The following is a 23,729-nucleotide window of genomic DNA, read 5'->3' on the forward strand; positions in this document are numbered from 1 at the left end:
TTTTTTTTAAACTTCAGATGTTAGATTTTTCGCTTTCACGTATTCTGTTTTGCACTTGGTTGTTTTCCATTCAGAACATCGGAGAACTGTTTGCAGGATGGGCTGTTCTCTAATTATTTCCCTAGCTTTAGTTGAAACTGATGTTTTATGATGGTTGGTGTTATTTATTCATGATATAGAGGGCATCTCTCAGAGATACAGTGAGTACAATACTGTATGACAAAATGAGTGATTTATTCATTGCCTGTCTATGAGGTGGCTGTGTGCATGTTTGCTAAGCATCTACTGTAGCACTATCAGATCTCTACTTGCCTTCAGGTTGAAAGGAAAGTTTCAGAGGCTGATATCACAGATCTGGAAACACGAGGTAGTTGCCCTAAAGGCGGTACCTTTAAAATGTAATTTCAGTAGCATGGTTTGTGTTGTGGAGAACTATTTTATCAAGGGAAGTCAGGGTGGCAGTGCAGTTACTGGCTAAGGGAGTTGCAAGCTGTGAAGAAGCTGATCATAGCAAGTTGAAGGATGGATTGAAAAATGCTGAGAGAAGCAGAAGCTGCGTAATCCCTGAGGTCAGGGGAGCCAGGGAAGGCAATTTTAATTTTGAACAGGATCATGTTGTAAATGTTTATAGATCAAGGTTTAATTTCAGGTGGTGACTATTGTTTTCAAGAGGAAAATCTAGCAGAACTAAATAGTGGCAATGGTTCTGCAAATCAGATGCTCTCACTAAAGGATTGAAGGCAATATTTCTGAAAGTCTACTGATTTCAAGTCCTTGAACAGCAGCGACAATGCTAGACATATTGGTATAGCTGAACTGTGGGAAATATATCTTACAAAATGTAGTTTGTATTGTAATATTTTCTAAGGGACACAGAAATGGCAGTGGTTTGGTTTGGAAAAATGTCTGACAGTGAATACAGTTTGCTGTTTTGAACATAAAAGCACACTTCTTCTTCTGCTCTTGAAGAAGAACCTTCCAGTCGTTCAATAAATGCATGTTAGAAAGATACAAAGCAAGTGGTGTAAATCCAGCAGAAGTACAGCCTTCTTGATGTTAACAGTCTATTTTCTAATTCACTGCTTTATTGTTATCTAGCTTTTAGTTTTCGTTGAGAAAGTGCACAGACAGGTTCTCTGCTTAAGTAAACTGAGCCCCAGGGGTCTGGGACATTCTAGAATTGTTGTTGTTGGGGTATTTTGTTGGGAAAAAGATACAAGATCTTGTTAAAAATTTCCTGAATTCACTGAGAGCTTTTCCACTGTCTTCCATAGGCCTTGAAAGACACAATTGAAAAATAACTGTATGCAAAGCTTGGTATCTAAACCATCCTGTGATTGGAAACATCTGGAATGCTATCAGAGAATTCCTGACTCACATGATAAACACAGCTAAAACAAAAGTTGCTACAATGTACCTGTTACTTTGCACACAGTTGCAGGACAGCTCTGGGTCTCCAATTTCTACAACAAAATGAAGAAGGGGAAGTGTGAGTTTAAAATAGAGCTACAGATTATCAAAATTTATTTTGAACAATTGCCTGGCAAAGATTAAAAATTGAAGATTATGTTCATTATAGATTTTAGCAGAGACTATGTCTTAGTTTCTTTATCAAAAAGGTGGATCCCTCTGTTTTCTACTTTGCCAGCCTGTTCTCAAAGAGAGGGCTGACAGTCGGTGATCAGCAGTTCATGTATCTGTAGACTTTGTGGCTCGTGGCAGCTGCAGGGATATACCCAGGCCCACACAGGCTGGTCGTTATTGCCACCTGCTTGGTTTTGTGTGAAACGAGTAATACCACAGTCATTTAGTATTAACCATCATTCCTAATCTGTGTGGACTTCTCCAAAAACATTGTTAGGAACGAGTGTTACCTTTGCCGGGAATCTTGGCAGGAAGAACAAGTACAGAAGAAGCGTGGACACCACATTTCACTCTGGTCACGTAACCCTAGCTTAGAGGGTGGAGGCATACTGTTGGCCTGCATGGGGAGGCACACACTGCTGTCACCTGTCCTGTAGTTAAAAAGAGTACTTGGGTTTCCAAGGCTGCATAGTCCTGTGTTTTTCGTCACTGTTGAATTCAGACACAGAGATGAATGATACTCATATCACAGTGGTTACGCAGGATGAATGAGAGCCCTCTGTAGTATTCTGTAGAGGGGCTGCTGAACACTGAGTGAGACAAGTCAGGCTGGAAAATCTGTCTCTAGCATTTGAAAGACTAATGATAGGCTTGCTCTGGTTTTGCACCATGGCCTTTAAATAGTAATAATATTGCAATTTTGCTTTACTTTGAAATAACTATAAAGCAGTAATGTTCACAACCTACGCATACAGATTTTATTGGGGCACTATACATGAACCACTTTGTCTTGCAGTTTTCTATATATTCTTTATATGGGTGGGTTTGCACATAGTTATTAGAGCCATGACCATCTGTTTCCTTGCTGTGAGATGGAACACTATTTTTTGTATTTCCAAAACATATTCCTATCAAACATCTACTGGCCGTTCTGGTAGTATTTTCAAAGATAGTACGGTATTGGAAGTGTTTAGATCCTGTGGTAGATTCTGGTACTTGATTATGGAAGTCTCAAGTCAAGTAAGACCCATAACATGACAAAGCCCAAATACTTCACCAGCTCTTGTTCAGTTCTCAGCTTCTTCTTTAAGAAATGAGAGGTGGTTTTCTGTTTTCTGAGAAATAAGATAATCCTTCATATTCTAAGTCATTTCACTTAGCTTGTAATGATTGTTTCAGTCTGTCAGTTCTTTTGCAGGCTTTGGAATGGTTTTCTAGTGCCATTACAGCTCCAAAGTGTCTACACAGACAGGTTATTAGCAAACAAAATAAATGTTTTAGACTCATGGCTCCCCTTGGAAGGGAGCAAAGTATCAAAGTGAGGTAATGTGAGCTGTAACATGCTGCAAGGAGAAAGGAAGCACAAAAGAACAGCAGGGAAATTGTAGAATGAGGCAATTGAATAATTAATGTAAATAGGCTAATTGCTAATATGAAATGAGCTTTCTTATTCTTTTACAATACATTGTCCTTCTTGACTGCTTTTTAACTGGAAGCTATATTCTAAAGATTAGGCATGTTCTAAAGATAGAAGGCAGCAATTCTAAACAGGTATTGTAGACACTAAAAATGAGAGATAATAAAGCGCATGTGACCACAAAAGGGAAACAAGTTTGATGAAGTGTTACTGGTTTCATGGATACAAACGGGTCAGGTGCAGTGCCCATACAGTGCACTGCTAGTCAAAAATTAAAAAAAAAAAAAAAAAAGTCCGTTCAAGTTTCTGCCAGACGATTCTTTGCATTTGTAAAGAATATGCAGCAGCTTTTTCATTGAGTTTACTCGCAGGTGAATTTATGAATATCTTAATGAACAAATATTTTCCTATTGAAACCCAAATTGCTTTACATTCTGAAGACTTCTTGCCCCCTTTAATTAAAACACTTCAAGGTTGTCTTCTTCTCCATGTGCTACTATTAGAGTATGACATAGTGAGCAATTATAATTTCATTTAGTAAGCCATTGTGGTAGTTTAATATATTTACCTGTAATTTTACATTACAGTTCTGTGTTCTGTCTTCTTAATGAACTGGACTGTGTGTGAGAACATTTCTCTGTTACTGCAGCTCCTTCAGTCAGGCTTTCTTTATCACATTACATAAAACAGGAGAGGTGTTGCTGAGTGGAAAGCTCTGCTCTTAGTGTTTGGAAATGAAGATTCATTTATAAAAACCAAGTGATAAAAGAGCATGTATTATTTGGAAGAAATCATATATGAGGACTTAGAACTGAACCATTTTAAAGAAAATAAGGAATGTTACATTCAAGTAAAAAGCCTTGACATCTACAAAGGTTGTTCATGCTGACTGGAAGAAACTTTTATGGTGACCAAAGCTAATGCAGAAGGCCTTGTTCATCTGTCCAGAAGCCTGAATCTGAGCTGTGGTACCCTTTTACATATATCATAATCTGTTCCTTAAATGCTGGATCATGCTTTCTCCTTTCAGAGTCAATTGTGTATGTGTGTGTTAGTTTGTCCATGCGCAAGGTGTGCTTAGTCATCAGTCACTACCAGCACAAGACATTCAGCTCATGCTCTATGTCTTTAAATGCTGTATCTAGATGTTCCTGATCACCCCCTCTAGCATACCACAGGTGTCCTGCATAGAAACTCGTTGGTCTTGGATGAATTGCTGATATCCTGCTTATTGTTGGTCCATATTTGTTTATCAGCCGTACCTCCAGCTCTTGTCCCTTTGCTTGCATGCTTACAATAACATGCTTTCTATTTCACAGGCTTCCATACATTTTCTTCAGCTTATGCTAGACAAAGTTATATTTATTATCTGTAGTATTTTCTGTTTAAAGCCCAGCACAGCAAATACTTGCAGGCCCAAGGTCAGAAAATTTTACTGGTTTCCCAGCAGATGTCTGCCTTACTGGTCCTACTGTCTTGCTACGCAAAGTGTCGAAACCACAGTCCTATTGATCCAGCCTTAAGGCAAAAGATTAAAAGTTATTAGTTTGAAAGCTCCTTTGAAGCAATGCTGTTTCCCTGCTAAGAAAACACAACTCTCTCAAACAGTATCAGCAGGTATGGTGTGTAGTTATGCACGGGGAAAAGCATGTGATTGCACAAAATTATGTTGCTGGTTTAACTTAATTCCAGTTCACCCAGTTAAGAAGCAGAGTGAAACACGTAAACTGCTTTCACTGGAGGAGATAAACGGTAGGAGATGATGTGAAAACAAAGGCAAGAGATTTCCAGAACTCTGCGGGTAACTAACCTGTATGTGCAACTTCACCATGTGATGCTGGCGTAGAGGCAGAATGCAGTGGTGTGGGAAACATAAATTTACCCTTCCCCTGCAAAAGTTAAGGGAATGGCAGCTCCTTTTCTTCCCTTTTGGATTTCAGAAAGCTCTTCCTTCTTCTCCTGGCCTTTCAGTGAATGGGACTGTCAAATCACACACTCATGAGTCTTTTTAAGAGGTAAAACTCCAAAAGTTCTATGCAGATTAGCACGCTGATCAGCGCTGGCTCTGACTGGATCATACCCTACCTCTCTATCCAAGACTAGCATATGTAACGTAATACACAAGAGTTCTTAATCTGTCATAAGGAGGACTTGAGTCTAAATCATGTATAATTCCATGGAACATTCTGCCACTGCTGTTACCACTGCTTCTCACAATTAAACACAGCATGGATCTTTCATGAGTGCATACGGCTATTGTAAATTCATTCTAGTATGCTTGATAAAAAGCTTGAAGTGAGCTTGTACTTGAAGTGAGCTGCAAAGATGTCTAGAAACTTCAGTCCAAGATACAAGAGAGTAATAGTTTATTAGTCATGGGATGGAGCTCCCTCTCCTTTTTTCTCTCTTAACCCATGCTACTGTTTACAGAGCGGGGATGGAATCTTTGAGAGCTAAGGTGGTGGTAGCAACAAATGATTCTGCACACTTGCTGTCTGTGTCCAGATCCTCTTATCACGTAAACTGGAATAGTTCCATTGATGAAATTTAGCATAAATGAAGGACTCTTAATCCCAGAGTTTGTATTACAAATAAAGTAAAAAAAAAATGTTTGCTTCTGTTTGTAACTTCTTCAGAACCTCAGATGAAGTTGGTCCCTCCTTTGAAGCCATTTCTGCTTATTGAGTAGTGGCTTTGAACACCTGATTCAGATTATTCTGCTATGAGTTTGAGCCTAGCTGCTAGCTTGCTCACCTTCCAGTGCTGGTAGGAAATGAGGCTATTTAGTGGCTGGTTTTTAGTGGCTTAACTGAGAACTGGGTCACACCCCAGAGGATGTCCAGAACTGGATCATTGTAAGAGCTGCACGTGGTTATTATACTGCCACTCGTTGGGTGTGAAGTTTTTACTGTCCCAATGTTATTCTCATTTGACTTTCAATAGTGCTTCGGTGTCTGGTTCACTTTATTGAGTGATTAAAGGTAACTTTTTTTTCCCTGAGGAACAGTGCACTAAATCAATATGCAAGAATGTTGCAAGCAGCTAGAAAGCACTGTAATTAATAAAATTAACTTAAAGTTCCCAAATCTAGCCAAGTGTGAGAAGAAAAATCAGTTATCAATATTATCCCTAGATTTGTTTTTCTTTGAGCTAGATAAAGTATAGTTTCTTAAGTACTTACAGAAAATACTGCAATCAAACTGCTTTGTAGAAATCTGTCTGGAACTGCTATTCTAATTTGAATATGGGAAAATACTCCAGATACAGCATGATTTAAATTTTTATCCCTTTTAACAGAAAAAGTTCTAATGATTACTTGATTAAAAAACAGGTAGAAAGATTTCTTCTAAGCTGATACCATCTGGAAGATTGTCACAGATGTAAATAGATTTCGTATTTGACTGCCAGTGTACCTAAAAAAAATGTATGCGTTGTTAAACCTTACACAAATGGGATATATCTAAGGCAAAACTATTTTCCATCAGCTATGAAAAAAGCATGAAAAGCAAACAACACAGTATATTTTCTGCTTAGTTTTATGTGTTTTAACACCAGCTATAACATTTGAATTCCAGGGCTCCATGTTACTGTGACTTTCATTTTTGTCCTTCTCTTTTGTGATCTCTGCTGACACTGTGATTTACTATTGCAGTTGTCATTTAGGTTTATGGAAAATGTGTCTTGACGGCTTCTTCACCACCTGTGAGATTATAGTATTCTAGGTAAACCGTAAAATATACGTGCTTTTGAAGACCATCATGGGCACATGTAAAGTTTTCATAATTTTTTAATCTATTAATTTCATCATAGAAAGGAGAAGGGTTGATTGGTTATTTTTGAGTGTGATGTATTTTTATTAATAACCAAGGGGGTTTTATTCTTTACAAATGAATTGAAATTGCATTTAATTGCTTTTCTTCTAATTCACAATAAAGAACATTACCATTAAATCCTCCTGAGAAGTTTTTATACCTTATACTCATAAATTGTGGTGATTGCAGAGCCAATTGGACTATATAATTGCCATGATATCTACTCAGTATATTCATGATAGTGTGTCAAATTGGCTATAAGCTGTGGGCCAAATTTATAACAATAGCCCAAGTTCTTCCTAAAATTAATAGTTTCATGCTGGGAGCATACAAGAACCCTCAGCTATCTTATAAAGTACAGGGCAACATACCATGGGAAGAGAGAAGCTGGAGCTTACTGCACCCTAGTGACAATGCCATTGTCCTCCCTACCCACCGGAATGAGCCTTGGGCTGCCTTTCTAGGGCTGATGTAGATGGACCCCAGAATCAAAAAGTCAACTCTTGTTACTTGTGGAGCTGGAGGTTCAACTGGATGTTTAATGAGTCTTGTTGGATGTCATGAAGAATCAAAATCTAACTTCCATATACTCAGATAAAAAGCAAATTAAAATTAAAATAGCATAGCTACATCAATACAAATCAGTATCAATATAAAAAGCCCAGTGGAAAATATTAGCAACTCTAGCAAATTAGCAGCTTCTCAGAGGCTGTAATGTGATATTTTGTTTGCTGCCATGTAATGCAATTAACTTCTAGGCATTTCAGTGTCCATTCACTGGGCAAATGCTCTTACGGTGAGACCACTAAATTAATGAAGTTGTATTCATAATGCATTCCCAGTGTACTGAATGACAAATCAATACTAGCATAAAATAAAGCCATTTAAACTAGCAATATACCAGGAAGACTCTCGAAGAAGACTCTGAACGTTCCTAATGCTCAAAAACCGTGACCAACCTAGACAGCGCCTTTGTCATTAACCAGTAGAATTACAAAACCTTTCCTACACAGACACGCATTTTGTGTTACACTGTTCAAGACGTTTGTTCACAGAAATGTGACATTTGCATAAATCTTACTAAGTATGTATGTATATGGAGACATACGGTTTTCAGTTTATATACAGATTTTGAGTATCTAATAGTCCTTCCTGATGTCAAAATCTTACTTCTCTGTTTCACAGTAGTAATTGTGAAGCTCATTTGTTTTAGGTAGAACTGCAAATTAACTGCCTTTATGGAAGTAATTTAAGTATTTATTGAATATTATTTCTGCTGTCTAGATGCATCATGTAGAAAACTATTTGGATCCATAGATGTGTCAGTGACATCTGCTACTCTAAAGCCAATGCAGTTGCCTTCCTTTTTATTCACTAGGATGATCGTTGTTCTTCAGATGTTCTTAAAATGTGCTTTCATTCAGTAAATTTCATTTATTTTTTTAAGTTTAATTATGAATAGAATTAGGATATATTTCCTGATTTCCTGAAACTGTAATCTGTATTTTTGGTTGCTTTATTGCACCCAGATAAAATATGTCAATCCTCTAATGAGGACAGTAAGTTCAGTTTCCAAGTCCCAGTTTGAAGTGTTGGGCTTTGTCTTAATTCACAAAAATTGTAAAAAGCTTAAGTATGTATGAAGATATTTTTAAATGTACTTTGTTTTTTTAATGAAGCAATTATATTGTTTTTATAAAAGACATATTGGTGAGCTTCATGGCAATATGGAGAAGGAAAGAATGCCTGAGAATGCCTGAGAACGTGGATTTTTCTTGGTTTTTTTTTTGGTTGCTTGGTTGGTTTGTTTGTTTGTTTGTTTGTTTTTTCCCCCTAGGGATGAGCTTGAGAAAGTGGCACTGCTGATCTTCCCTGAGTTTTAACCATTAAAAAAATCAGGCTTTTCATAATTTAGCTCATGACTGAATGCACTGCTTTTCCTTCCTGTTTTGTTGGGGGTTTTTTTGGTTTGTTTTTTTTTTTTTTTGTATGGTTCTTGGAGATGCTTTGATAAAGACAGGAGTACCCACAAAATGTGGTGATATAGATAGGGCTGCTTTGCATTTGCTTGTCTTTTTATTGTTAATCTCTACACCATGCAGCCTCCAGTGCAATTAACTTAAGATATAAGAATTACCTTATTGTTCATTTTGCTACTTCTCCCTTGGCTTGATGAAATTTGCCAGTATCATCCTATTAACTAATTTGTTCATTTTCTTCATTTAGTAAATTTAGTGGCTATGTTTCATAGGTATTTACAGCTATAGTAATAGTGGCACAGGAAAACTGCACTCGAACTTAATGTTCGTGTCTTACTTATTCCTTTTGATATGAAATCACAGCATATTACAATTCTTGGTCATTTATTAGTATTATTAGAAAGCTTTTTGGCAGGTTGTCTCAATACAGTCTCTGTGGACAAGGGCCTGATGTTTTAATTTCTCTGTATTTTCTGTACTCTGTTACATGATGGGAAAATGGGTATAATGGGTCGCAAAGCCGCCACAGAATAAATGACTGCATGACATCCAAGGCAAAAGCAAATCCGGCCCTAACTGTTCTGCCAGAGTTTTTATGTTGATTTATTATATCATTTATTCAGTATAACGTCACACTCACAGCCTAAACATTAAGAATTTAATAGGCACTGAATTCAGTCCCCTGTTTTCCTCTAGAAGTGATATATTCATGATAAAGCATGCAGATGGTGGGCTAACCACAGTGGGCTTTTTAATGAACGTGCATTATTGCTCTCTGTTTTATACAACCTTAAATGTGGCCATGTTTTCAGAAGAGGGGCTGATTACATAAAGGATCCAGTCTGCATTTGCAAACATAAATGATTGTTTGCCTAAGCATCCATGTATTCACAATTTGGAAGCATCAAAAAAGATTTACATATCAATACTGTAAGACTGTAAGTGAAACCATATATAATTTGGTTTAGCATATTTTGTTTTTCTTATGTCAGAATTATCTGAGGAGGAACATCTTACTCCTTAAGAAGCATCAGTATATAAAATGTGTAGTAGAGAAGCAGAACCTGGTGCCAAAATAAATATATTGTATATGTTTTAGCATTTAATTTTTTAAATAGTGCTTATGGAATTACATGCTTTGAAAAGTATTCCACGCTTCAGTCAGTAATGCTTATTTTGGAGCTAGTAAAATATGCTTGCTGTTTTAAAGGTTGGCATGGTTTATCCTTCTAGGTAGAAGTTTTGTGTTTGACTTGTCTTTCTTGTCGAGATTAAACACCTGTTGATCTGCAAGTGCAAGTATTTCTTCTGGCACTGGTTTTCAAAGAAAATCTCGATGGTTAAGTGTACACATATACTTGAGGGAAGGGAGAAGTGGCAAGCTGATAAACATCTGAGACATGTTTTTTTCAGAAGCGCTCTCTGAGACTGACAGCAGTTTTAACGCTTGCAATTTTTTCATTCTTGTCTTCCACTTGCAGAAAGCGGGAAATGGTAACATTTACACACACAAGTGAGCAGGTGTCTAGAGTTTTAAGTTCCAGATGCAGCTTGCATTGAACTTGCGCTCAATTCTGACTCTAATGCCTCCAGCATTCAAAGTGTCCAGTGATCGATAATTTTGAAATTATTTGAATTGCTAATAATTTCTACTTCTACATGAATATTTCTTAAAATTCTTTTTTAAAGGAGCCTTTGATTCGAGATAGAATTTCCCCCAACCTCACAAACTTTTCTCAGTTTCTGTGTGTTCAGACCTGTACCTCCCAACTCCCCTTCAGCAACTACCTATCAGCCAGTAACGGGCCCTTTGAAGCCATGTCTCAAATCATGTCTCTGTAGGAATGTCATCCCAGCTAAGGCTATCTGGGCGCAGTGCTGTTCCATGCACTATTCTTGTCTGCGGTCCACGTGTTCCCCCTGGAGTGTCATCTGGAAGTGCTGCTTCAGAATGGGTTGTGCAAAGCCAGGAAGGGGCTACAAAGAGACTACCTTTAACTAATCCTTCTACTTTACCTTTGCTTTAGATTTCTGTAACAAAAAATCTCACACTGGGCTTTATTCAGTTTTGTGCAATTGGTTTGGTAAAAGCTCAGTCTTCTGTGTATTTTCATGTCTGCGCTGCCCTCAGAAGTATTTAGGAGGAACAAGGACTTTTGATGGCTGGATTTATGAGAATGTAAATAGATCCCAGGAGAGCTTTTGCTCTCTCATCCTCTCACGGGTCAGCTTTCTCATCTTTTTTCCTTGATTTAGATCTAATTTGTATACCAGAAATTATTTTTTTTCTCTCATTTTCAAATTCAGCAAAATTTGAGGATTTGAATGAGAAGTAACAACGTGAGTAACATAAACAAGTGAAGTGGATAAGAAGTGCTTATGAATGATGCCCACAAGCTAGAATTTCCCTCTCTTTTTCCTCTGTTGCTTTCAAGACCAAGACTGAATGAATGTATTTTGCCTGCCTGGAGAAAGGATGGTGAATACTGACCGCTAACCTTCTAAAAAACTGCCACGCTTTTCAATTTTCACACAAAACACAGTATCAGTGACTATTGTACCAGAACAGATGTGTTTTTCTTTGCTGGACCAGGATCAGAGCTTAAAATCAGCTACTTTGGTCTACTGTGTTTTTGTATTACATCACCGTACTATTTCTAGCCCTGCCAGGCTGTTCTAGTGAGGTATTTCTGTGTGCTTTACTGATTAAGCAAGAATTGATGTTTCAGAAGATACAGTAAAGTCTTAATATCTACTTCACATGTGTCGCATCAGGCACCTATCACAAAAGTTTATTAATAGTCTGTTTAGTCAGCTGTCTTTTCCACACGTAATAGGAATTAAAATTCAATCCCGTTTGTATTGTAAGGGGGTGAACGCATCTTACAGGAATAATGTTTGTAACAAAGTTCCCTATTCGGATTAGTGTATTTTCTCAAGGCATGTTTGTTTCTTATTTGGAGTTGGCAGACATCCTCATGAATATGCTTATTTTCCATGCCATTTACAGGAAATGTCAATACACCTATGTATGTAACAGCATCTAGGATAGGCCTGGAAGTATTTACTGATTTTTTTTGTTTTATTTTTTAGTTTTTTTAAAAGACACACTTGCATATTTTCCAGTCATCCTATCAGCAAAGGAAAAAACATCATTATCAATAATATTTGTACTGTTTATGTAATGCATCCTATTTAGGTTCTTGGAAACCTCCCTGTTGTTGGTCTTGCATTGACTTTACTAGAAAATAGAGGCTTCTAACTTCAGTCAGTGAAAACATTACAAAATTAGATATTCTTGCACCTAAATTTCTGTCAATTTACTGATCATACATGATGAACTACACAGAGAATGTAGTTTGAGAAACCACAGAAAATGGAATGGTTATCTTCCATTTTTAAAAATTAGCTTCTTTTCAGAAGCTGTTCAGATGGGAAAACTCACAAAAATTAAATGGTAATAGCAGAGGTTTAATGAAGGGATTTCATGTCAGAAGAGCCCATCTCTAAAGCAACAAGTCTGAAAATATATATATATGAGATAAAAGGTTAAAGGTCTTCTGTGCTACCTTTTCTCCTCTGATAGGTGACAATAATGTGCAAAGAGGGAGTTTGAAATCTTTGTTTTCTTCCTGGCTAATGGTGTCTATATGGCATTCTATAGGCTGATGTGAAAGAAAGAAAGGAAAGAAACCAGCACTAGGCTTTGAGGAGACATTAACAGAAAAAATTATAGCTCTATTATACCAGCGGTGTATTCAGACAAGTAATGCAAACGCCTATCTCTTATGTGCTGCACTGCCTGTTAGTGAATATGGTATAAATATTTTGACAGTGAGTGTAAAGGGTTTTTAGAGTATTTGATAGTTTGGGTATAGAATGAACTTTAAAGGAGAAAATTAAGGGGTATATTTTCTCCAGAGTGCATAGGGAATTAACTGTGAGCCACACTGGCAACAATGGATGTAGCACATCTGATTTTCTGTAAACCTGAAGAGGAATACCCCTTATAACAGTCACTTGCTGAGGCGATCGGCTCCAGAGCAGGCATGTTCTGTGGAGGTCGCAGGCTACGCGGGTTCCTGAGCTGGGGAACCCCAGGGGAGTGCCCAGACCCACAGGGTAATGGCAGCCACCCCCTGCTCCCACAGCGTCAGCCCCGGGGATCACGGCCGGTGGCAGTTTGGGTGGGAGGGTGCCCCTTCGAGGGAGGGACGTTCCGCTGGCTGCGTGAAGGGGCTGGAACCCACATTACCCACCCCTGGAAGTGTTCAAAGCCAGCTGAGCGACCTGGGCTGGTGGAAGGTGTCCCTGCCCATGGCCAAGGGGCTTGGAACTAGATGATCTTTAAGGTCCCTTCCAACCCAGACCGTTCTGTGATTCTAACTGCATTGCTCATTTAGATAGGATTTTCAAAGATTCCCAGGGGAGTCAGGCACCCATTTCTTTCAGTATGTTAGTAGGTTTTTAATTGCTTTAAGGCATCTCAGCCTTAGGGAATTAAGAAAGCTTCTGAGGTCTGAGTTTTCTTTATTCTGAGACTTACTTTATCCTGACAGAACGGAGATATGAATACATATTATTAAAAAAGAGAAGAAAAAGAGAAAAAAACCCACAACAAAACAGGCCTATATATATTTTACAGATGATACTTTTCCTTGGTGAATTTCTCCTGTGTAAAGGCTCAAGATAGTCCTATGACCACATAAGTCTTCAAGGAGAGCTTCTTTAGGGCATGGTGCATTATCAGTATGCCTTATCCTTGCCTGAAGAGATCTCTTTCTATCAGAAAAACATTATTCCTCTGGGCTTTGATTTTCTATACATGTCTGTAAGTAGCCCAGGCATACTTTCCATACCAAGTGAGGCCCACTGGGGAGGTTGCTGGGGTTCACTGGTGTATCTTAAATGTACCAGGATGGTTACAAAGGAGAGGAATGGTGAAGGTAACAGACTCCTCCTCACCTTTCAACAGCAAACAGCACAGGTTTATCTCTATCTTAGCTACGCTACTGTGCGCATTGCTCCTGAGCTTGCGCAGAAGAAAAGGTGGTGAATGTGGAACAAAGAAGGGTTTTTCCAGGGGCTCCCTAGCCAGTGTCACTTCACTCTGCCTATGTAGCTCAGAGAAGAGTCGTGCCGTGCCCTGCACTGACCACTGAGTACTCAGATAACCTATCCATGACACAGCCAGTGTATTTCAGATGTGCATTTCACTTGTTGATTTCTAAATACATTCCAGCTTTGCCTCCTATTGCGGTTCTATGCAGAAAAGAAGGTTTTAGTTTATTTACTCATATTTTAGGTTTTGCTTTTTTGTGATGCTATTGTCAGCACAGAGTCCTATAGTCCTTTATATAGTAACATTTATGGATACTATGCAGTTTACTAGAACTTAGATTACCAACGTGCAGCATAGCATGAAACACCTGTCTTCTCACCAGCTGTACTCGGCGCCCCTTGGCTCTTCCCTTGGGCTCTTGCCACAACACTTGTGGCCAGGTTTGGGGGGAAAAAAAAAGAAAAACAGTCATTGTGCTGAGGTTGTTGGTTTGTTTGTTTATTTTTTGTTGGTTGTTGGGTTTTTGGTTTTGTGGTTTTTTTTTTTCTTAAAGCATGGCCATTTATTTTGGTGCCTAAATGGGAAGAGAACTCTTTTGACGACCTAGTCCCACGTGAGCTTGTCCTGCCTTAACAGCAGATGGTGAATAGCTTCAACAGCTTTGTTTCTATTACCAGCTGTCTTTGATTTACTCCCTTGCTTTGCTTTGCAGTCTTTATTGCTTCTATTCTGAAATAGCAGAGGCAGAGCTATTGTTATCTCTCAGCCATAGTTTTTCTCACACAATGCTATTGATCTCTTCTTCCGCTATTTGTTTTGTTGCACCATCCAAAAAGTATTGTGACTAAAAGGAAGGAGAAGAGGGAGAGGATGAAACCTTTTTAATACAGTAGCATGCTGTAAGATCCTACTGCTGCAAATGTTTGTGCATGTGTTTAATTTTGCATGCTACTCCTGCTGTAAATGCTGGAGAAAGCACAAGATATGACCTAGATATGTACATTATCCTTTGGCTATTTCAGTTGCAGATCGGTCCATAAACCATCATTACTGATAACAGTGTTCTTTAAATTATATGTGACATCAATAGTCTGGAGGATAACAAAGCATTCAGTCTAGACGTCATAGTTTTGTAGATTGTGTCCTTCTGAATGAACAACCAGAAGTATGTTCAGCCAGCTTAAGAGTCCACATATAGACTTGCACCTGTGGGAGAGAATTGAAAAACTCAGCCTGAGGAAACTGTTGCTTTGAGTGATGTAGAGACTGCTTTTCTTTGAGAGCGTAAACCACAGCTGCTCTAGTTCTTGCACTGCAGGGAAGCAATCACTTCATCTTCCCTGCTTTTATGCTTTTGATCTTTCTGAGCGGTTGAAGGAGCCGGATTTTTCACCTTCTAGATCAGAGCTGGTTGCTACTGTCACGCATTTGAACATTTGTTTCAAGCCTTTACTGTCCCACCTTATTATGAGATCTAAAAAAGTTCAGATCTATTCTAAACCTTAGTTCCCCAACTTCAGTTTTCATCTTAGCTTGTGTTTGTTCCTCCTGTATATCTTCCTTTGCTGTGGTCTCTGAAATCTATGACCCCCTCCATTAGGTTCGTAGACTAGCGCTCTTACAAGCTGTTCCTGCGCCTCCTGACAGTGGTTTATGTTAATGCTGGGATGCTAACACAGGCTGTCAGCTCTTCCAAAACCAACTGGCTGCAATTGGCTTAATCCCTTCTGAATTTCTGTTTACTTTTCTGATTATTTCTTTCAAAACTGATTGCCTTTATTCATATTTTGGTCCAGAGTAGGTAGGGTCTTTACTTCCAACTACTGGTGTTTTATTATTCTAAAGAAGTAGACAGAAAAAACTATGATGTATTTTCCTCTCCTCAAACTGGAACTTTCCTGTTTTGATTAAAAATACCCAGGACCCTAAAAGCTGTTCTAAACAAATTTATTTTCTGGCTTTTATAGCAGTTTGTTTTGAAATTCGTTTCAGCTTTTTTCAAGGTGAGGTGTAATCCAACTTTTGACTCTCAAATTAAGTCTCCTAGAGAGGAAATTTATTTGAAATTTTTTGGAAAATTTGCTTGTTTATTCCTCTTTGGGAAACGTTTTATTCCAAAGTAGCACAGTTATAGTAGTATGTCTGTCTAGCTCAGATTTTCAGTTCCTTAAAAAATGGAAGGGATTGGCTGGTGCTTAGCAGACTGATCCTTCTAACCCTTGTGCCAATTTATCACTATCTTTCAAATTACTGTTTAGGTCTGCCTGTATAATCGGACAAATATACTCCTTTACATTAGTCGGGAGTTATCTGCTAATTCCTCATAATTCCTTGTGTTTACTCATTTATTTATTTATTGTTTACACTTGCTCTAGGTGTAATGTGTCTGTATGACCTTTAGCATGTGAATTATTCATGTAATGATTGCCAAGGATATTTGTATTCATATGGGCTTTGATCTAATCCCACTGAAAACAAAAGAGATACTGGTATTAGCTTCTCTTGCTCCTAATTTTGATTGGTGACCTAAATCACACACCTTGCTGGTTAGATGTCTTAAGTTGTATAAACAGGATAAGTCTCTTTCCTCTCATGACTACCTGTGAATATTCATAATTGTTCAACAAATCAATTTTGCATGAAATAGAAAGCTTTTCATAATGGTCATGAAAGCACTTTTGGCATGAATGCTCTCATTAATATTTATTCATGCCACTATTTGTGATGCTTTGCTCTGTGAGTAAAACCTCATGCACTAGAGTGTTTGAGATCAAGGTAATGAAAAAATATGAAAAGAGAAAACATCAGCTAAGCAAATAGTTTCTATTGCAGAAGGGTAAATGAAAACTTCAATGTGTTTGTCCTGTATTTTCCCCTCTAATTTTACTCGACTTCTTGGCATATATAAATGCATATATGCATTTTAAAAATATATGGATCATGAAAGGCCAAATTATCTTTATGTATTGACATTGTTATTACACTCAGTACGTTTGACCACTGGTAGATTACAACAATGGACATGGTGTAACTTTGTGCTCTGTATAATCGAAAGAGTAATTTTAGACTTCTAGTATATAGTCTTGCCTTGTTGCCAATGTTTATCAGCTTTTCTGGTTTGGATTCATGCTTGTTATGGCATTTTCTTAGCAAATATTTATGTATTTTATCTCCTGAGTTTCACTCAAGGAAGTATGTAGGATAATGCTGAGAGAGGAGTGGGAAGCTGAAGTGTCATTGCGTAATATTTCCAAATAGCATTTTCTGGTATTGAGGCTGCTGTAAACTTGGAAGGCAGCATGAAGATTTTTTAGCTGTGCCCACTAAACTCAAAACGGACACTCCATGCGCTTAATATACTTTAAATGTTAGGATGTTCTTTCCCCTTTTTGGAAGATTGGTGGCAGTAAAAAGAACATAATTACAACAAAAATATTAAGACTTGCCTATCTACAAATTGTCATTACAGGAACTGTTTTTAAAAATGAAGCTGTTAATTAGGAACAAGTCAGTTGATGATGAACGTCCTATGATTTGAAATAACTGTCTTGCAAAATGTTATTTTCTTGCTAAGGATCAAAAATGTTACTAGGTATAAGCACTGCAAAACCAACATGTTTCAAGTGTACAGGTAGATGCTTGTAACATAGATAGGTGCATGCAGTGAATTTGGGGGGCAAGGGGCTAAAATTCAAGCCAGCTGATAGAGTTTCCATGCTTTCAAGAGGAGCCGCATACACTTTTGATCCTGTCCCAGTCAAAACCTTACAGTTCTCTTACAGTTTACTACAGACAGCAGCAGTTTGTATACTCTATTATTTGGCATGACAGGTAGAAGATGTGAGTGAGGTTCAGTGGGGTAGCTAACTGCTGTCCAATATGCTAGTCTGTATTTGGCCACGTGACAATCTGAAACTATGATACTGATGATAAGTAATTGTGAGGTATATATTTTAAAACAAATTTGCAAAGTTGTGCTTATGTGAAAGGATTATTGCTTTTGACACAGTGTCACTTTACACCGAGTGAAGACGTTAGGATGTTGCCTTTTTTTTTTTTTCCTAAGAGATTAGCAAGAATTAGAGGGGAACATCAGCTTTCAAAGCACCAGTGGTTTCTTTTCCAGTTAATATTTCAAATTAATATCCTAACTAGCACAAATAAGAGCACTGATGGATCTAAACTTCTTACCAGAGTCTTGGGAAACCAAGGTTTCTTGACCTCAATTCAGACAATATTAAATGTTCATGTAGGGGTTTCACAGATGTTGTCTATTTCTCTACAACTTTTCTCAGGCGTGAACAGTGCCACTGTTTTTCTAGTTATCTTGAGAACAGTATAACATTTTTTAAAGGGTGGAGGGAGACTTTCAGTGCTGCAATCACCACCCACTGAAGAATTGAACCAGAGAAAAATAAAATAACTGGGAGGCAGAGAGGGGGAGGAGGTGGCGGGGAAAGATGGTTTCTCATGAGCTGTTAACAGAATCAGGAGAGAAAAAGGGAAGAGAGCAGCTGGCTGATAAATTATTACACCATCTTTAGCAGAAAAGAGAATAAAAACAGAAAAGAACTTGGCTGTAAGCAATGTAGCATTTCTCACCTACTCAATGATATAAAGCACCCAGAACAAAAATAAGGTCTGGCAAAGAAGATAACATCATGTGGAAGCCTGCAGTGCTTTACCTGTACTGGTGAGAGTTAAGAGTAGATGAACAGATTGTTCAGCATTAAACTAATCAATGCTAAATAAATTTCATATTATATGCCTGATAGTGATGGTCATTCAAACCCTATAAATATCCTAAGAATAATTTTCACCATATAATACAAAACCTCTTTTTCTACAACTCTCTTTTTTTACCAACCCTCTGTTTTTATAGGTGCTAAATTGTCTAGGCCACCTCATTCCCTGGCAGGGCTGCATAAACAGTTCTAACGCTGCTTAGAGAAGGGGTAGTTGTAACAGCACCCAGTTCCTATCCCAGACGTTACCAGCATGATTGTAATCTAGCATTACAGTATGAACGTTGATTATTGGAATTGATGTAGGATTTGCTGGTGATGGATTCCTGTATCGTTGAATGCTCTGAGGTTCTTAGTGTGGCTCATCTACATGTATTTCTAGCAGAGATTTGTCAAGGAAGTAGGCATCATAATCACTAATAAAACCTTTCATTGTATTTTTAAATAAGGTCAATTTGAGAGAAGACTGGATTAACAAAGCGTGTAATTTCAGAATAATTCTTGTGTAATTCTTGGCACGTGGCACCTGGTATTGGAATCTAGTGATACAGCTTCACGTAACATGCTGTGTCATATGGATTCATATTAGTACTATCTTTTCATGTGAACAGAGTTCACGACTTTATAACAATTCATTTTGGAATAGTTGTAATAAAAAAATAGATCTGCAAAGTGCAGTAAATGACACTGTTGGCTGAGCAGTTGCATGCTCTTTCTAAACAAATGCGTATCTTTGCATGTTTATTGCCTGTTTTGCGTGGCTGGTGCAAAGATGATGTAATATCCTCCAGCATCATTCAGCAGAGTATGTATGTGTATGTTTCTTCTTGGTACTGAGGATATTTCAGTAGTGACCTCTTGAGCCCCGCTGAGATTGAGCCCTTGCTGTGTTCATCACTGCACCAAGTAAAACCGTAAAAAAAAATTCATTGTCTCAAAGTAGACAAAAGCTGAAAGAAGATGCTTTTTTGCTTTTCCTAACATCAGACAGTGCTTGCTTTTAGGACCCAGATCTCCCCAGTCCCTTCCTATGTCTCCCAGAGGCATAATTTTCCTTGTGGGCTTAATTAGAGCATCCCAAAATTTGGTCTTTCAGGTAGGCCCTGGGCATGGTTAGCATTACAGTAAACCAATGTGGCTTTTCAGTACCCAGACTCCATGGATCTCTCACTAGGACAGGTGTAGGAATCTATCCTATCCTACAAGTTCCATTAAATACTACATGCATTGTTTTGAGAAAGTTTAGCTTCACAGAGAGTAACTTTGGAACATGTACATATATTATTTATTGAAATTGGTGCCATGTTCACATTCAGGATGGCCTAATTCAACATCTGTTCCTGATTAAAGTGAGCATCTGGTATTTCACAAATAATTGTGAGGCATGAGCTCACTGTCCTCTAGGCCTACCAGACAAATTAGAACCCAGCTCTCTAGGATGGTACAACCAGTTCACTGCTTGGTGAAATTCTGATCACACCTTTTACATGGGGTGTGATCAGAATGGGGTTTATCTGTTATACCCCGTTTGCAAGCGAGTACCAGCAACTTCAGTGTTGTGTCCCAGGATCAGGAAGAAAGAAAAGAAGATTTTTTCCAACACAGCAGAATAAAATGAGAAAGTTCTTGAAAGCTCTACCCCTGTTAAACTTTTTTCCCTTGCATACTCTGATAATCTGAATTTGTGATCCTTCTTTGCGCCGACAAATAAGTTTGTTGTACAGCAAAGGAAGGAATTCATCTATAAAACAACTGTTTGGTGACCAGGATATGGGGAGACAGTTTGTTCCCTGAGAGGTAAATTGGCTCATAGAGAAAATGACCACCGGGTGGTGACAGTTACGCACTGCAAGAAGCCCCAGCTAATTTTTTCTCTTGTCCTGGAGCAGGGTGCATAACTCATTATTGTTTGTTATGAATTGTAAAGATGAGCTCACATCTAGTCAACAAATACAGTATTCAATCTTTTCTTTGCGTTGGTACTCTGTTTAGCTCATGGCTACAGTTTGTAGCTAGAGGACACTGATTCTACTGATACGTACTCCGATATTAAGCCTGAAATGCCCCAGAAGGAAAGGACTGTGATCTTTGTTTCTTGTTTTGCTCTGTGACAGTGTTCCCTAGAAATACAAGCCCATCTATGGATGAGTGTGTATGGATGGATGTACAAAACGAGAAAAATGCTTTTTCTCCTGGCACTTGCTTTATATTCCTTCTGTAAGACCTATAAAGCAGTTGTAAGGCAACAGTCAGAAGTACTGCAATAAAATTGCAAGTATCTGTGCAATCACTTGTACAGAAGTCACTGGTCTGATAGGCCAGTTGTGTTTGTGCACTTCCTTTGAAAAAGCAGTAAGGATGGGAAAAAGCAATTCTTAGTCAGATAATTAAAAAGCATATCCCACCAGACTCCACCAAAACTCTTACAGCTGTCCTTCGGAAAAGAATAGCATAAATGGTGTCTCCATAGCTCTAACTCCTCCTACAGACATTTCAATCTGGGGAAGTTATGCCACTTTCATTACACTTCTGCTCTGCATTTGTTGTATTTTATTTACTCTGACAGACCTGTTTTCTTTATAACTATAGGGTTTTTTCTTGCCAGGTATTATCAGCCGCCAGGAGGCAGAAGAGTTGTTGATGAATAAATCTGAAGGAACATTCCTAGTGCGGGTCAGCGAGAAGATCTGGGGCTATGCATTGTCTTATCGCCAGCAAAGTGGGTTCAAACACTTCCTGGTTGATGCTTCGGGGGATTTTTACAGCTTCTTGGGGGTAGATCCAAACCGACATGCAACACTGACAGATCTTATTGATTTTCACAAGGTAACACTTGCTAGGTAGAGGTCAATAGCTGAGTGGAATGGATTAATAATTTAGAAAGGAATCATGTAATTTGAAACCACACTGAAAAGTAGTAGTAGCCATAGTGGGGAAAAGAATATACATACATGTTCTACACTAAGCCAAGCTGTAACATTTGTAGTTTGTGTCTTTTGTTGCAGTGAATCAGAAGGCTTTTCCTCTTCTTTTGAATGCTTCAGCATGTATTTGTGTCCCCTTCTAAGCAGATTCTTACACAATGTATGCTATCCTGGGCTGAAAATGGACCTTATTATAAGGACTGACAGAGCTAACACTTTTTGGCCCGCTTTGCTGTGCAAAATTGGACTGGAAATACCATAGAATGGTCTCTCAATGAAATTTCAGCATTTTTTGACCTTTAATGCGGGAGCTGTAACATGCAAAAGCAAAGGAGTGGCACCCTGCAGTAAAGAAGGGAACATGGAAGGGTTCTTTTGGAGATGTGCTAAGGTCATTCCTTTATCCAAAAAACTCTTACAGGAGTAATTTACTACTGTTCTTTGACTTTAGATGAGTTTGAATTACTCTGCTTCTAACTTGTGTTTCTTTTTTGTCAGACTGACTAAACAGTAGCACTGTTTCTGATAGCATAGCTTGTTTTCATCATCTTGCATGTCTCCACATCTTCATCAGTTTTAATTCTGCTTTTTTCTTAGCCACCCTTAAAACTTCTATTCATCCTCTCTTTTCTAGTTCCCTTGCCTTTTTTATGCTTTTCTCACTGTTGTTTCATATGAATTCTGTTAACATTTTGCTCCTCCTTCACAGCTTTTCATTTTTTCAGTATTCAGTCTCACAGACACTAAGCAGAGGTTATTTTTCTTCTAATTTCCCTTCTTTTTAGAATACTTCTTTTTTTGCAGCTACTTCACAACATTTCTTCGGTGTTGCCTTAGCATCCCGTCACAGATCACTATGACATTATATTTCCACATGGGAGACTAGTAGGTGACACATTTCACCAAAAAATACATCCTCCCCTGATTTGATGAAATTCTTTCTCAATGGCCACGTTGGAAGCCAAACTCCCCAAGGCCCGTCTTCCTCCATCCCAGTTTTTATTGCTGTGTGTGACACACAGTATGGAATATCCTTTTGGCCAGTTTGGGTCAACCAACTGGTCTGTGTCCCCTCTCAACTTCTCCCTTAGTGCCAGCCTACTCATTGCCAGAAGGGCCTGAGTAGGAAAATGAGAAAGCTTTGGGTGCTGTGCAAGCACTGATCAACAATAACCAAAACACTAGTGTGTTATCAACACTGTTTTATAAAGCCACAAATTCAAAACACACTACTATACAGACTGCTGAGAAGAAAGTCAACTCCATCCCAGCCAGACAACTGGAAAGAGTCTATAAACCAGGGCCCTGTCAGAGAAAGAAAAGCACACGTACAACACCTCAAATGCAGATTATCAGCCATTGGATATAGGAGCTCTGGCTAAAGTAGTGTCCGCTGTGCTGCTGGAGAGGAGTGATGGTGACAACTGATTCCAACCATCTCTGCTCCAGCTGTGTTCCTGTGTTATCATCACAGCTCATCCTCAGCAATCATTGTACTAGAAACACAGCTATTTACAGACAGCAGCAGGGCACTTGTCAGAAGCAGAATGGCTTTTGGTTCCTGACATTTAAAAAAAAAAAAAGTTTTCTTAGCTGTCCCCTGGTAATAGTTAACAGCTCCCACTGTAGTAAGCCCATCAGAGAAACTGGCTCAACTTTAACATCACCACACAATTCTCTTGTAACCGTCTAGCTTAATAGCTATATTAAAACTGGTCTCTGGCAATCCCTTCAGGAGGCATCTTATCCTGTCTCTCACATGGTTTTCTCTGAAGCTTTTCTGCCTGCCCTTTCTGGTGAAGTACATTGTCAAGTGTCCCAAACCTCCTGGTAACCAACTCTGCAATCTTCATGTAAATGGTTGCGCTGCAGGCATACTTTCTCTTGCGGCTATTGCTATATTGTTTGGAAAAGTTACCGCTTCCTCAGGACTATTTTTGGCAAGAAAAAACTTCCCCACCCCAAAAGTTGCATGGACTTCTCCTTGAGGGTCCTTTTCACTTTCAGTCAAAACGAGCAGGGCTCATCTAAACCTGCTTCGTTTTGCTTTAAAAAATATTAAGAAGAGGTCACTCAAGCAACTCAGTTGACAGAAGGGGGTGGTAACCATTAGCTGGAAGAACAAACTTCCTACAGAAGAGGGTATGAGTGTGCATTTTCTCTTATTATTAATTGCATTTAAATACTGTGTGCAAAGCAGCAATAA

General features: G+C 38.4%; 1 protein-coding gene across 1 annotated transcript in view; it reads left to right on the forward strand.

Annotated features, from left to right (window-relative positions):
* Positions 1-23,729, forward strand: part of SH2D4B (SH2 domain containing 4B) — a 73,760-nt gene that overhangs the window by 44,171 nt on the left and 5,860 nt on the right. The window contains exon 7 of the mRNA XM_027795554.2: positions 21,205-21,425. Within this exon, the coding sequence (XP_027651355.1) occupies positions 21,205-21,425 (221 nt within the window). The remainder of the gene's footprint in view (positions 1-21,204; positions 21,426-23,729) is intronic.

Source organism: Falco peregrinus, chromosome 1 (assembly GCF_023634155.1).
Source record: "Falco peregrinus isolate bFalPer1 chromosome 1, bFalPer1.pri, whole genome shotgun sequence".
Classification (NCBI taxonomy): Eukaryota; Metazoa; Chordata; class Aves; order Falconiformes; family Falconidae; genus Falco; species Falco peregrinus.